At 44.9% G+C, this 14,901-nt stretch overlaps 2 protein-coding genes across 2 annotated transcripts; both read left to right on the forward strand.

Annotated features, from left to right (window-relative positions):
- The first annotated feature begins 35 nt into the window (after positions 1-35).
- On the forward strand, positions 36-7,027 carry LOC144945436 (protein DGCR6-like). Its single transcript, XM_078873955.1, has 5 exons — positions 36-165; positions 2,370-2,530; positions 3,615-3,715; positions 4,349-4,489; positions 5,560-7,027. The coding sequence occupies exons 1-5, from the start codon at positions 89-91 to the stop codon at positions 5,635-5,637; spliced, it is 558 nt and encodes a 185-aa protein (XP_078730081.1). The 5' UTR covers positions 36-88; the 3' UTR covers positions 5,638-7,027.
- Positions 7,028-8,126: 1,099 nt separating this feature from the next.
- HSCB (HscB mitochondrial iron-sulfur cluster cochaperone) lies at positions 8,127-14,769 on the forward strand. Its single transcript, XM_078873849.1, has 6 exons — positions 8,127-8,923; positions 10,027-10,123; positions 10,360-10,449; positions 11,193-11,334; positions 11,949-11,996; positions 13,895-14,769. Exons 1-6 carry the CDS (start codon positions 8,586-8,588, stop codon positions 13,987-13,989), a joined length of 810 nt encoding a protein of 269 aa, XP_078729975.1. The 5' UTR covers positions 8,127-8,585; the 3' UTR covers positions 13,990-14,769.
- The last annotated feature ends 132 nt before the right edge of the window (positions 14,770-14,901 follow it).

Consider the following 14,901-nt stretch of genomic DNA (forward strand, 5'->3'; position numbering starts at 1 on the left):
TGGCGTGCGACAAGGGCGCTTATGCGCGTTAGGGAATTTGGTGAGGCTGCGGCAGTGGCGACAGTGGAAGGCGGGAAAGTTGTCGGGCATGGAGGCGGAGGAGCAGCAGGCGCGCCACTACCAGCTGCTGGGGCAGCTGCAGCTGCGCCTCAGAGAGCTGCCCAGGTGAGCAGGGCAGCCGGCGGGGTTGGTGACGTTGTGGGGCAAGTGGCGGGCGTGGAAGGCGATTCGATTTTCACGAGTTGTGTCATAGTTTGATCGCCTCTGGAATCGATAACACTGGTCAACAAAAAAAAAAGCATTTTTTTCTGGCCTGGACTTTTGCAGCTGTTTTATACTAATTTCAGGGTGCTGATTCCAAATCTGATCTCAGATTTGCTCTATTACATCTCATTTTTATGCTATCGGCATACCCCATTTTCATTGATTTTACCCGAAATTAACTCTGTCACTTATGATTGCAAGTTGTTGCGAGTCAGTGACTGCTTTAGTGTTAAAATATGGTGCTGTGTTTTTAGGATAGTGTGTTTATAATATCATTTTATGTAGATATCCACATTTAGTTAATATTTTTCTTCTGCAGTTTTTATTGAAAATGCAATATTTCATATCTCAAAAACCTGATGTGATAGACAAAAACTGATGCCAGATTTGGAATCGGCACTCCAAAATTACCTTAAACCCGTTGGAATACCTTATGCCAGAAAAAGTGTGTTGACCAGTGTTATCTCTGTGTTTTGCTTGGCCTGGTGGCGTAGTCTTGTGTCTCGCTTGTTTTGCGATGTCAATCCAATAGGTGCAAACACGAAGGGTTTGCGTGAATTGCAATAGTTTTCGTATGTCCCGTAGCATTTTTCAATGCGAGAATGGCGCGAATAACAGAAATACGAGAAGAAAAAAAAGCCATAAAACTTATACATTTGCCACAAAGTTCGATTCAATGCTCGCGTCTAATGGGTTTCTCACTCAGCAGTGCGTTGAGGGGATGTCGACGATGGCTCTAGTAACAGTGAAGATGTGTGTGTGACACCCTCACGGGGTTATTGCTGGTGCCGTGTACCGCCAGCTAGAAGCAAGCGTTGTTGGCACCTTCATGGCCAATTAAAAATAAGGGGAGTCTTGCTGATGAGATGTTAACTACCTCGCCTGGTGTACAGGAGGTCGTGGGTTGGATCCCGACCCTGACGCCTGCGGCTGTATATTTGGAGTTTGCGTCTCTCTCTCATCATCATCACGGTAGCTAGGAGATGTCAACTTTCTCGCCTGGTCTACAGGAGGTCGTGGGTTCGATCCTGACCTTGACGCCTGCTGCTGTTTATTTGGAGTTTGCGTGTCTCTCTCTCCCCGTGGTTGCGTGGATTTTTCTCCGGGTTCTCCGGGTTTTCCTCTCAACATTTAGAAATATGCACCTCGAGTATTTGACAGCTATACATTTCCACATGATAAGCCACTTTGTCGGGCTATCATAGGTTACCAGGTCGCTTCTAAAAGAGCTTATACAGCTTAGTGGACCTTGCCTAGTACAATAAAATAAGTTTAGTCAAGAGTGGTCATCCTATGGATCGACTGACCCCTGCCAAGGGAATGTGGAATGTCCACCACCGATTCAGGTCTCCCAAGAGAGATGAGCGCCACCCCATTTCTAGAGTGTTGTCAAATTTTGCTTTGAGGAATAAAACAAATTGGCCAAACGCACTCGCAAGAAGGAATAATATTGAGACCCCCCCGAGAGTTGCAAAAACAAATGTCTGTTCTAAAAAGCATTTACTCCCGAAAATCTAGACACGTTTTCAGGAGAGATCTGAATGGGGGTGTTTGGCTAATTCTTTCTAAGTAATGTAGCAGAGGGCACCACAGCAAAATCCAGGTTTGCTCTGGGCTCTATACAATCCCGCGTCTGTGCCGTCCCCTTCACCAACTCGCACTGATCAGCAGGGTGGTCACATAACCTCGTCGCGAATGGCGTGCGGTGTTGACCATCCATCAGTGGATTTACAAAAGGGCTAAACATATACAAAATGTACGCCTGTCAACTCATACGGTTTAACCGTATTCTTGTACAGGGAAAGTGAGTTTTCAGGTCCATACGGCATACAGCTGTTTCAATACAGGCTTTGTAGGATACACGTTGAGATTTATAAGGGCACGGGGTAACCAATACGGTCTCAATTGGTCTGTAATAAGGTAGGCACTGATAAGGGGTTGACAGGTATGAAAATGCATCTTATAAATGCATCATAATTCACCAGTATTTATATCTCAATGTTTTTATTTCTGGGTTGCCTTGAGTTGTGTAACTTTTAGTCAAAATGTAACTCGGCTGCAGCATCCTTCGTGAAAGTCCTGCCGGCGTGTCCCTGCGTTCGCAGTGTCTACCAGCAGCGGCTGACTTACGACATGCTGAGCGACCTCGCGCTGGCGCTCATTGACGGTACCGTCTACGAAATCGTACAGGGCCTCAAAGACATCCAACAGCTGACGGAGAAGAACCTCTACAGCCAGCGCCTGAAGCTGCACAACCAGCACCGGGGTAGCTGCTGCCACTGCCAGTACTGGGTTAAGGGGGAGTGTGCGCTTCCTCGTGTCTGTTGATGAGTGTTCAGTTCACTTTTTTGTTTACATAATATAGTCTGTTTTTTTCTTCTTGGTTCTTTCGGTAAAGTCACGTAGAAGGGAAATAATAAAATAAGAAAAATAAAACATCGTAAAATACAATTCTCACGTTTCGGCCACAACGCAAGCAGCTGTCCTCAGGTGAAGAACAGGTCTGTCGGAAAGACAGTGTCTTCTACGTGACTTTACCGAAAGAACCAAGAAGATGAATTCCTGCAGTCACGAAAGCTTTAAATCGAAATTTATAGTCTGTTTTCCTATAATGCGGTAGTTGCGTTCCTAAAGAACACAGCGTTATGGAAAATGGCGTTATAAGAAATAATATATAATACGTGGTAGAGCACAGTCCACGATAACACGTGAGATGCGTACGCAGGCTGAACAAAGATTGAGGCGCGTGTGGGAAGCATCCAGCAGCATCCCGCTTTGTGTGATGCAGCCGTTCACTTAATCGCGTTATATCCAGTTCGCATCCGCGTTATAAAAAATGTGTTCCCTGATACATTCGTCGCGTTATATTCAATTCGCGTCATGAAAAAACGCTTTATAGGAGAACAGACTGTACCTGTTTCCCACTGTACAACTGGGCCGCGCTGGGGCCGTGCCGAGTCGCACTTGGCACGGCTCAGAAAGCGCCAGGCTGTTTTTCCAATGCACGCCTGTCACACGCCATGAACGCTTCATTATCCGCACCCCTGGTCCAGCTTAGCTCCGAGTCGGCTTCATACATGTCGCGAGGCCAAGCTTATCACGGTTTGATTATTGCACGGCTCTGCAAACAGCGCATCTATAAGCATCGTCCCACCTTATGTGATGCTACGCTGAGGCTGCCGCACAACCGCTTATTCCTACTTGCGCGTTCCGTGAAGGGTGGAAAGGAAAATTAGTATTTGGGACAATAATGCCTTTCAGTTACCAATATGTTTACATAAAAGTGTTGTTGTGTGCTTTGTGGTTTAGTTCCCTTCACGATCAATCTGTACGGTGATGTCTGTGTGCAGTCTTAAAGCAAGATCTGCTGCGGAGGCAGCATGAGGCGCTGCAGAGCTGCAAGCCTCACAACACGGCTCTGCTGCAGTCAGCCCAGCAGCGGGAGATGGAGGTAATGCGTCTGTATTCGTGTGTCTAGGATCATGCACTTGCATATATACATCAATCTGTCATTTACAAAATGATGTGTATATGGATGTGTGTTTTTGTGAGTGCATACTGGTATGTGTGTGTGTGTGTATATATATATATTTATGGTGAGTATTAGTGTCAAATGTATAAACCGGTCCTGGACTTTCACTCGGGTTTACTACGTCTAAGTGAATCATACCTAGCATGGTGTGTAGACATGGGTGCTGGGGAGAAAAAGGTGGTAGGGCGTGGTGCGGGCCAGGACCCCCGTGTGTGCCATATCAGCCTAGATAGGTGCTCGTTAACAGCTTGCCGCAATAGTCCATGACAGGCTCTATGGGATCTTTATTTTGTATGTCTGTGTGTAGGTGCAAAAGTATGTATGTTTATGTATCAGTATGTGTGTATAGGTGCCGCAGTGGGGAGCACAATTGGTGCACCTCCCTGTCATCTCAGTCAAACCATAGAATCTGGGTCTGTCCCGTGACCTGCTGCCAGCAAGTCTTCAACACTTCATGTGGCCTCCAAGTGCACGTAACCTGGAACAAGAGCTGTGGTGACGTCAATGTTGTGTATACGTGTGTGTCGGTGTGTGTGTGTGCGCGCACGTCAGGCTCTTGAGAAGAGGATAAAAGCAGAGCAGAAGAGCATGGACGAGCATGTTGTGTTGGAGCTGGACCAAAAGGTGGAGGATCAGCAGAGTACCCTCGAGAAGTCCGGAGTTCCTGGGTTCTACGTCACACAGAATCCACAAGTACCAGAAATACACTCGCTCCAGACGCGCGCAATAATGAGGGCAGCATTCGGAGCTTGTGCTTTGTTACTGACCTGAACAAACTTAAACAAATTGTTTGGTGTTTCTGCTTTGGCAGTGGGTGCGCAAGCACAAGTAACAAAACCAACTCAATACTTTCATTAGTAACAACACATTAAAATAAAAAAAATGTATCATTGGCTATGTTTGAAGATACGGCCTTCTCACGTAAATAGAGAGGCCAGAAAGTTGAAATTAGTAAAGGGTTGAAGACTGCAATTAACACCATGGGGCCTGATAATTATTACATTTTAAACATATTTTCTGATGCCCAGTTTTTAAATAAGCTTATACATTGTTAGTTAATAGGAGCTATTGAGTACCAGACAAGCCCTTCAAAAATGAAAAAGTATAACGACTAAATAAAGTAATTTATATAAAAGGGAAAATTATTAAATGATGCTGGTTTCTCATTCATGCTGCGATGCCTATACATTAATTGGATGTTTGGCTTAGCTTGGCAGTGAGATTTTCCCGTTTTTATTATTTGCGTGTTTTGTATATTTAAACTGTTCGCATCTTGCAGCTTTATCTTAAAGGAAGATGCAATGCAAGAAAAATAACGGCTGTATTTACCAAGGTCGTGCATTCCAGGCTGTCTGGCATGACTTTTAAACTTCGTCATGTAACAAAATTTTAAAGAGACGTTTAGTCACCCTTTAGTAGCCTGCTACAGTTTTTGTCTGGGGTGACAACATAATAGCTGTTTTTGTCCTTATGTTATCCATTTTATGACAAAATGCTAATTAATTATATTTGGTAAACCACTTTTTATACGATGTCATATTCACTGCCGTGGTGGATAAAGGTCTGCTTCATCACCAATGACCAGGTCCCTCTTGCAACTGAGACAATCCTGGCCTCTTCAGTAGTCACCGGGTAAAACAAATCAACTTGTAAATTCTTACATCACTTTGGCTCCAGCTGTAAATGTGGACATTGTTCTTCGTTAAGTACTTGCTCTCACCCGTGCCGTTACTCGTGCTGTCCCCACGTGCTTCCTGTGGCAGGAGATCACGCTGCAGCTGCAGCTGCTGTCCCTCATCATGAAAGTGCAGGAGGGCCACACGGAGCAAGAAGGAACGTGATGGCCGTGACGCTCCATCTTGGCGCGATGCCGTCAAGAGGCAAACAACAACTGCACCACACCCACCTCTGTGTTTGAATTTGGCAAAGTGGAGGACGCCACTGACTATGAGCATGTGGACTGTTCAGTTATCTTCGTGGCACTGTGATAGAGTGCTTGACTCACGATCATAAGGTTGTGGGTTCAAATCATACCTGGGTGTCAAACTATCATCCTAATCTGAATGTGTGCAGCCTTATGTCAATCCAGTGCTGGTTGAGGGCTTCCCCATGCCATGCGAGCCATGGGGGTATATGACCATACTTCACCACACTGGTAAATGCAGATTGTTGAAGGCGGGCAGTGAAGATATGGAAGCATTGGATTTTGTGCACTGCCAACACTCGTCATGGTATGCTGCTCGCCAATTCAAGCAATAATCACGTGCAAGCCTGCTTAGCTTCTGAGATCATATATAGCAATTAATGATGGTATATACAATGAAATTGTTATTAAGACATTGGGTGTACTATGGGTTATTTGTTCATAAACATCCCTGTAGCAGGAATGAGGTGAGTACCACTTTGAGGAATGTCAACAGTGATCATTCTGAGACATCGTGGTAATTTGGAATTTCCACTTTCAGAAACAGGACCCTGCGGGGTGGGCTGGTAGGAACGAATAACCAAAGAATATAAACATAATGTATTATTACACTTGTTAAGCCAGGAAAGCCCCACTGAGTCAAAAGGTTTTTGTAGGGTCCTGGCAAGTGTTTGCAGTAGGGGGCGATGTTGATACACGGACGGACGGACGGACGATATAATCTATTGGTGGTCTGGTCCACTTCGTTCCTACCAGTATAACTTGAGTTTTCACATGGGTAGGGCAGGTGTTTCCCAGAAATACTTCCGTTAAAAGTTCAAGATTCTTTTCGACAAAAACTAAACGTTTATTAGCAAATTAAACTTTTCCACTTCCAACCGTATTTGGTGATGTATCTGCGCTCGTCCTAAATTCTCACACGGACTTTAGGGCAAGCCCTAAGTTCCGTGGCTCGTGGGAACGTGACAGTGCTTGACACAACATCAACAACACCAACTTGCTTTTGCAAGGTGACCTTCACGTAACATCTCTCGCAACAACTGAGGTCACCCAGCCCCCCGCTTAATTTAACGTCAAGGTTACGGGAATCCGTTTGTGATGCGTGAAGTACGGTGTCCGCAGGGTTTGCTCACTGCCCGGGCAGGTGTAATACCTGCGTGGAGAATTAAATCCGTTATTTTGCATTGTTAAGAGTACAGCTTTTTGTATGACCTCACCATGCATTATGGTCATGTTAAGTTGGCCAGAAATGACCATTTACTGTGAAAATCTGATTTTTGTGAAAGATGTCTGCATGTGTTTTTAGTATGATGATTACTAAATTCTGATGAATAAATTATGGAGAGCAAATGTGTGTTTGCCGGTTTTGTGATTTATTGTGACCAAGTTAGTAATAATGGTTTTTTTTAAGTGTCAACACTTAATACATATATTTATTTCACGCCTCTTAGATGCAAGGGCATGGCTGTGTCTAGGATCATGCACTTCCAGAAAAGAAAAAAACACTTGGAATTATGAGGCCTTATTAAGAATTGTGAGGGCATGACCACGTCTATGATTACCATGCCTTATCTATGTAGAGTCAACCTCATGTTGAGGACCATACCACCTTTATATATTAGATCACATGGTCAGAAGTGAGGGTTTTGGCATGCACAGCGCAAATCTCCCATACTATTTGTACTGTTTTGTCATGTCTGGTATGACCTGTCCAGAATCCTACTTTTAAGTCTTTACGTCTCATATTTGCATTGTTCTGTCTGCCTCGGAGCTTTCAAATTTGCTCGGACCCATGTATATTTACATTTGTACTGGTTCTTTTGTACTCGGTATTTCTCTTGTTCTCGAGTGTACCCTGCAGCTCGTCTTCAGTCTTGTCTCGTCTGCACTGTGAACCTCGTGTTTCCTGTCTCGATCTCCTTCAATCACTCTGTAACGAGAGCCAAATAGAACGTTGGCAGGCCTACACGTTACCACACTCTCCTTCGTGTTATCCAATGATCGCGTGAAAAAGAATAATTGTTTTCTCTGCTTCGTGGTATTCAAAAACAAATTGGAGACAGTACAGTGTATGTTCCATTAGTATAATTATGTGTAGTGTTAGGGTAGATATTCGATTAAATGAAAGAATCGTAGGAAGTGCAGAGCATATGTACTGCGATACGATACGGGCAGCGATAGAAAACGGACGGCAGTGCGATGCAGCACTGAGAGAAAACCAACCCAGCAATCGGATAGGGGAGGCACAACTATTACCCGCCATGGGATTTTATCTTTGATTTTGGTGGGAAATTGTTCAGTGCCCGACATACGGAGAATTCGGGTTACGGATCGTTCTCGACGACCCTAACCCTTCCGTAACACGGGGACTGCCTGTACGTAATCGCCAAAGCCCCTCACACTCGTCCGATTCGATTCACGCGCTATAAGAGGGAGGTTCGGTCCAACGCAACTGAATTGACGAATCGATACAAGCCGGAGCCAACAACAACATCACCACAATCGTTCTTAGCCTCGCCGCCGAATCCACGCATCTTCCCCGTAGGAGAAAGCAACAACGACACAAGCAACAAACAACAACAACGGGCTCGTTTACATTCAACTTACTGTAAACAAAAGTGTCGACAGCGCGACTCCTCGACGACCACCGACCTCGCCTAGATTCCTGCTGGGGGAAGGCGCGCCCTTGCCGCGTAAGAGACTAGGCCGCACGCAGGAGATCGCTACCGTACGAGGTGGGCCGGGTCGGCGGAGACATCACTTTAGAAGACACAGATCCAAGAGAACCGCCGCTTATAACACCTCCCTCCATCTCGTCTCTCTCCTCTGGCTCCTGCTCAAGCCCTCGGCTGCCCCTTACTTACAATGCTGCCCTGCGTGGCGCGGCTGTGGCCGGCGTTGGCCAGAGGGACACTGCGCGCGAGGACGGCGGCGTGTCCTCCTCCTCATCCTCCCTCCTCCGTCGTCTTCGCCTCCTCCATCACCACCTCCCCCGTCTCTTCGTCGGCGAGGCCGAGGCCGTGTCCGAGCCCCGTGAGGCGTCTGTGCGGCGCCAGCCAGGTCGGGGAGCCCGGCGTGGAGGCATCGTCGCGGTGCTGGGGTTGCCGGAGCGATGTCGGTGCCGACTCCGTCTTCTTCTGTTCCCGCTGCCATTCGGTGCAACCCCCTCGACCCGGGGCCTCGCTCTTCCAGCTGCTGGGCTGGTGAGGGACGAGTGGGGAGCCTAGGGGGTGGTGGAGAAAGAAATCACCGCACGGACATGTGGGGACGGGGGGGGGGATGTTGACTGGAATATGGGGAGCGTTGTTGATTCTTCGTTCGAGCTCCCACAAAACCGTGGCTCTAAAATCATCAGGAGTGTTTCGAAATTACAGGAGTTAATATCCGTCACGAGAACGAAGTGGCTCAGCTGGGGTTACATGACGAATGTAGTAATGTGTATCATAAGTGGAGTGAGGAAATTATATATAATAACTTGATAAAGAAGGCTGTAGAGTGGAGATAAATGAGTAAAAGTTGTGAACACGTTTGCGAAATCGGTCGGTGTGTGTATACCTCAGACAGTTATTGAGTGTGTGAACACTCATTAATTGAATTAAAACAGTTATATATACTCTATAGGACTGAAGAGCTTTGACAAATAGCTGGCATCAGCTGTTGTGCTTTGTGAGCGGTTCCGCAATTATTGTTAGATGCAATTTGTATAAAAGACGACGTTACATAGAAAACAAATCGCACACACTGTGAAGGCAGCCCGGGATACAAATTGTGAAAGAGGAATTGTAAAAGCGAAAAAGTCTTGAGTGCTTTTGGGAAAACAGAACTTGATCATGAAAAGCATTTTACCAATGTGCCTACAGAGGAAGGTTTCCAGTGAGTGCGTATTACCAATTTATTACATATTGATCAGAAACGTGGACACCGATGAAGGACATTCAATGGAAGCTGAAACGTGCACGAAGAAAATCCCAAACCCATCATACAAATATAAATCTCTAGCAAGCTGACACCACTACACAAAGATTATTTAAACAAAATATGACGCACAGGATCAACGAGTGTCATTGTGCAGCAAGGGTTTAATTAAACACCGACACGTTAATTGAAATGAAATAACTTTTGTAACGCCTACATGCACTCGCTTTATTGAATGACAAACAACTTCAATATATTGTCATTGAATCCACGCGTGAAACTTGTTAAAACACTCTTAAAAACTGGGTTAACCTATCCAGTGCCACTCGGAGATTAAATATAAAGCCCTCTGTGCTATTTAATACTCGGCATGCGGCCTTTGTCATTTCAGCAACGAGTCCTTTTCGGTGAACCTACAGAAACTACAACAGGCCTACCTTGCCCTGCAGAGGCAGTTGCACCCAGACAACTTCAGCCAAAAGTCCCAGGTAATGTTTTGCCAAGAGTGCTGGCACAGTGGTTAATGCACTGCGCTTATTACTAATCATGGACCTGGAGATGGACGGTATCTGAATGACATTAATTTAAATGTAAATTTTATAATTGGTGTTTAAATTACGCACCTAAAGTAATGGGCAATTCGTATTATACAGGGCATGGTTAATTGTTCATCTGCATTGCATTAAAGTAATTGGCATTTCACCCATGTTTCTTGTGTGTGCAGAGGGAGCTTGACCTGTCGCAGCAGCAGTCTGCACTTGTGAACAAGGCCTACAACACGCTGCTGAAGCCGCTGCCCAGGGGTGTCTACTTGGCAAGTTAACCGATTAAATTCACCCCCCAACACACAAACAAATAGCACCAGACACTCGTTTGAGGGTGCTTCGACCCCTCGACACAGACACACACACACACTGCTTGCTGTCGGCAAGAACTGCAGCAGTGCATGTTTGCATAGCCCAGTTATCACGTGCATCTGTGGCTTATTGGCAATTCACAACAATCACTTTCTATTCGCTGTCCAATGCATTGTTGGGTTGTGCCACGTGATATTCTGCATGATGTCCGATGTTACCCACTCCGTGTGGAGAAAACATCAGCCCAACAGGGGTAACCTACTCCGTTGTTTCCTCTGTTTACGTTTTTTTTATCCCCGTGTCAAATGCAGGCTTGTTAGCTTGTTGGACTGCTATCTTGGTGACCCAAGCTAGGTTTCTAACGACGCTTCTCTTGCGCTGTATTTTGAATGAGAAACGAATGTAATTTTCTTTGCCAACACAGTGCTTTTATTTGTTTTTCATTGAACTCGTGGTGAGTGGTAATTAAACCAGCCTGGGCTTCTTCTACATTGATTGACGCAGCCTAACATCACTAATCATTGGGGCACTCGTTGTGATGTGGGACAACATCGGCGCTGCACCACGTGTAGCCGTGGTTAATGCCACTGCGCCCTCTCCTATGTGCTGCGCTGACTTAAATAGGTGCCTACTGACATCACCTGCTGTTGAATTCCACGTAACTGAATGGGGAGGGACCTTTTGTATTTACGGGTTTCAGCTGGAGCGGCATGGGCTATCGTTGGAGGACACAACGGAGGACATGGACCCCGAGTTCCTGATGGAGATCATGGAGATCAACGAGGACCTTGAGGATGCCGACTCCTTACAGGAGATCGAAGACATCTCCAGGAGCAACCTGGGTGAGTCTGCTCGCCCCCAAGAAGCGACGTGACTCCGTTTCAGAGACAGCGTAGATACTGGCCATGGGGGATGCCCCGATGTCCTTTATGGAAATTACGTTATGTAATCGGCATGCAGTTAATTACTCCGCAAAACTATTTTGAAACCACTAAATTAATGACAATGTGCAAATTATTTTCAAGTTGAATGAGTTTTTCAGAAATATTTTCAGGAAAAATTTAATAAAATAACAATGATAATCACTATGACATTTTAGCCAAGTGGGTGATACAATTATTATAGCATAAAAATAACAATTATGCTTTACAACACCACCGTGGAAAAGAGATGTTTGCTCCCTTATTTTAATTGCTCCACCCAACCAACATATTCGATTTTAAATCATGCCCTGTTGAGTTGGGCTCACGGCCATTCCTGGGTCGTCATTAATTTTGGGCCCCGGGGGTGAATAGTTCTAAGTGCGTTAATGAGCGCACCTTCACCGTAAATCGTGACCTGGCTAGTGCTAACAGATTGGCTGCATTATTGTTTTGATGGCAGCAGTGTTTGGCACCGCAGTGCCCTTGCATTCACGTCCATGTAAGTCACAGTCAGGATCTGCGTTATTTTGCAGAGAAGCTGCAGGAGCTGACGCAGGAGGTCATGCAGGCATTCGACGCAGGTGAGCAAAGTGCACAATCTTTCGAACTGTTGACCGGACTCACGCACGCACACACACACGCACCACTCCAGCACCCTAGTTCAGTTTCAGTTTTTGGTTTCATTTATTAGGTATAACCCTGTGAGCCATGCGGCTCTTGACTCGGGTGCAACCGCAACAAAACAAAAACATGAACAAGAAACATCTTAAAGTGACTACACGCAACAGAAACATCCTGGAAAAAACAGCAAAGTCTTCCAGAAAAAGCACCGTATTTCAACGCTGTGTGCAAAAATCCCAGTGGGATGCAAGTCAAACAATAACAACCATAAGGCAATGTAGATTAAAGTTATCAGGCTAACTCTGTACTACAACAAACAAACATGGCTAAACCAAAATGTTTTAAAAATCACCAAAATAAAGCTATAAAAACAATGTAACAGTGATTATAGGAACTGTGATTCAAATTTAACAATAAACGATATACATAACATGTACGACCAAACTTTGCAGCCATAGCTGGCTGCATGAGTCACTCCTTAACAACATGAGTATCAGGAGCAGTTACAGTTACTATTACACCCAGTTCGGCCCATGGCAGTGTCCAGCGGTGCAATTACTGGGGCTCAGGTGCCAGGTTGCGGAGATGGAGAAAATTGGATAGGGTGCCCCATTTTTATTCCTCAATACTTAATCTTGGGCAAGGCTTATATCCCTCTTGTGTTTTGTGCCTCTCCGTCTCCCTGTGTATTTTCTGTCTGTCTTGCGTCTCTTTCTTTGACTCTTTCACTGCAGCTGTTGGTGACCGTCTTGTCCTGCCCCCACCACTCATTTTGCCAATCTCCACGCTTGTCCTAGCCATCTCGGGTGGGCCGCATCCTCCCACTAAAATGACTTTGTTCTGCCAACCTATGATCAGAGCAGGGGATTGGCCACTGGAGGGCGCTGTAACATTGTGGCTCACGGTGAAGCTGGCAGCAAAGAGCTGCGACTAGTGGTATTCTAACAATTCACAACAAATGTCTCCTGTTGTCTTGATATTTTGTTGTATTGACATTTTCAACATTTCAGAGAAAAGCCAAGTGGAAAATATAATTTGATATATTTGGAAAAACTGCCTTCGCATTAAGTAAATGGAATGTCTATGGCTATTCATGGATATGAGCATGATGAAACATGGTTATATAAATAATGAATCGCCCCATGCACGATTTTATTGTCATGATTTGGGGTCATGAGTCGATTCACAAATTGATATTTTACCCTTGTGCGTGTAGAATAGTGATAAAAATATAGTTGCATAAAAGTTCTAAATACATCTGAAATTATTCTTACAGAGTCTGATGCAATTTTTTGTAAATGTAAGACTATAATTTAACGAGCGATTACATGCCCACTTAAGTATGGAGACAGTGGGCTAGATTAATACCTTGATAAAATGGCCAAAATGTATGATCATAGACATTTTATCTGTTGTTGTTGACACTGGCATATTTTCACCAAAAACAGGACAAAAAGAAGATTTATCAACCGTTCTAAAGATACCTCGCAACATAACTGCAGAGCGTGCCTTGTACTATAATTGCGTGGATGTTATGGAAGGGTCTGACTCACAGTAGTACTGCATTGTCAAGCTTCTATGAATTCCATTCCAGACTTGAGATTTTTTCTTCCCATTTAGCTGTGAACAATGACTCGTGTGCATTTATACGAGGAAACGGATGGTCACCAATCGCTCATTTTGATACATTGCATTTCATTTAGTAAGCTTCTTTATAAAACGATTGGTTGTTTTATAGATCTGGTGAGATGTAATGACGTGGAAAAGCGTGTCATGAAAAATTCCACGATGATGGTGAACAATTGACGCGTGTGTTCCATCCTAAATCCGTCCCCTCCATTGCGTGTGTTCGGCACAGGCAACTTCCCGTTGGCGCGTTTGCTCCTCACCAAGATGAATTACTTCACCAACATCGATGAGAAGGTGAAGGAGAAGAGGCTGCAGTACTCTTGAGCGGACGATCACGCCGCTCGCTCCACGAACTACTCGCGGGAAACTCGTGATGCACAATTGATTTCATTGGGAATAGTATTTGTTGGTAAGCACTTGATGATAACGTAGATAATCTACAACCCATTGTAAATACTGCTTGGTGCTAGGTTTCTCATGCTGTTTTGGTCATGCGAATTGTTTTACCATACTTCACCATGCACGCTTGCCACTGATGTTTAGCTGTGGACAGGAATGGAGCTAAGTTTGCCGAGTTTATCGCACTGCACTAACCGGGGGGGCACTGTTCCCCCCCCCCCCCCTTATCACATGTAAGTATTGTTAAATTTTTAAAGCTCTTATCAAAATGTTTTATTCACGTTTCAGATCAACCTTGTTTGCTTCTGTCTCGCACAACAATAGACAGATGTGACCTTGCCCATTTGCTGCGGATAGCGAGCACTGCACCTCAAACTGTGCAAGGCACTAGTCTGTAACGTCTGCAGAAAACACTCTTGCATACAGAGGTGGTTGGACACCGTTTAGATCTGCGTCACACAGGGATATGAAGACCAAGTTGAGGTGAGCATTTAAACTAACGTGTGGCAACAGTATTGTTTTGGTCCATTTCATACACTGCTGTTTGAGATTCCAGAATTGGCATTTGTGGCATAGCACTTAAGCTTAATGCACGCACAAAAGGACCTGCGGAATGCGTCCAGTAATTTTAACGTTTGAAGTTGATATTTATGAAAGTGAGTGTAAGGATATGAGAGTTTTATTTGGTTTTAATAAAAGACATTGCAAAAATCTGTCGTCCGTACGATGTATAATATTCTTTTGACAAATGGCTGCAAGCGATTGGAGTCATCCAAATTGCCAACAGCCTGGACTTAAAACCAACATCGTCCTCATCATCAACCACGATCGTTCCAC

Source organism: Lampetra fluviatilis, chromosome 37, assembly GCF_964198595.1.
Source record: "Lampetra fluviatilis chromosome 37, kcLamFluv1.1, whole genome shotgun sequence".
NCBI classification, from domain to species: domain Eukaryota; kingdom Metazoa; phylum Chordata; class Hyperoartia; order Petromyzontiformes; family Petromyzontidae; genus Lampetra; species Lampetra fluviatilis.

What these genes read in the sequence shown, in the direction of transcription:
- HSCB (XM_078873849.1), top strand. Translation starts at nt 8,586, where the DNA reads ATGCTGCCCTGCGTGGCGCGGCTGTGGCCGGCGTTGGCCAGAGGGACA. An exon ending in TGCCCAGGGGTGTCTACTTG is followed by an intron (nt 10,450 to 11,192) that starts GCAAGTTAACCG and finishes TACGGGTTTCAG; the next exon opens with CTGGAGCGGCATGGGCTATC. An exon ending in CATCTCCAGGAGCAACCTGG is followed by an intron (nt 11,335 to 11,948) that starts GTGAGTCTGCTC and finishes GTTATTTTGCAG; the next exon opens with AGAAGCTGCAGGAGCTGACG.
- LOC144945436 (XM_078873955.1), top strand. Translation starts at nt 89, where the DNA reads ATGGAGGCGGAGGAGCAGCAGGCGCGCCACTACCAGCTGCTGGGGCAG. An exon ending in CGCCTCAGAGAGCTGCCCAG is followed by an intron (nt 166 to 2,369) that starts GTGAGCAGGGCA and finishes CTGCGTTCGCAG; the next exon opens with TGTCTACCAGCAGCGGCTGA. An exon ending in GCTGCACAACCAGCACCGGG is followed by an intron (nt 2,531 to 3,614) that starts GTAGCTGCTGCC and finishes GTCTGTGTGCAG; the next exon opens with TCTTAAAGCAAGATCTGCTG.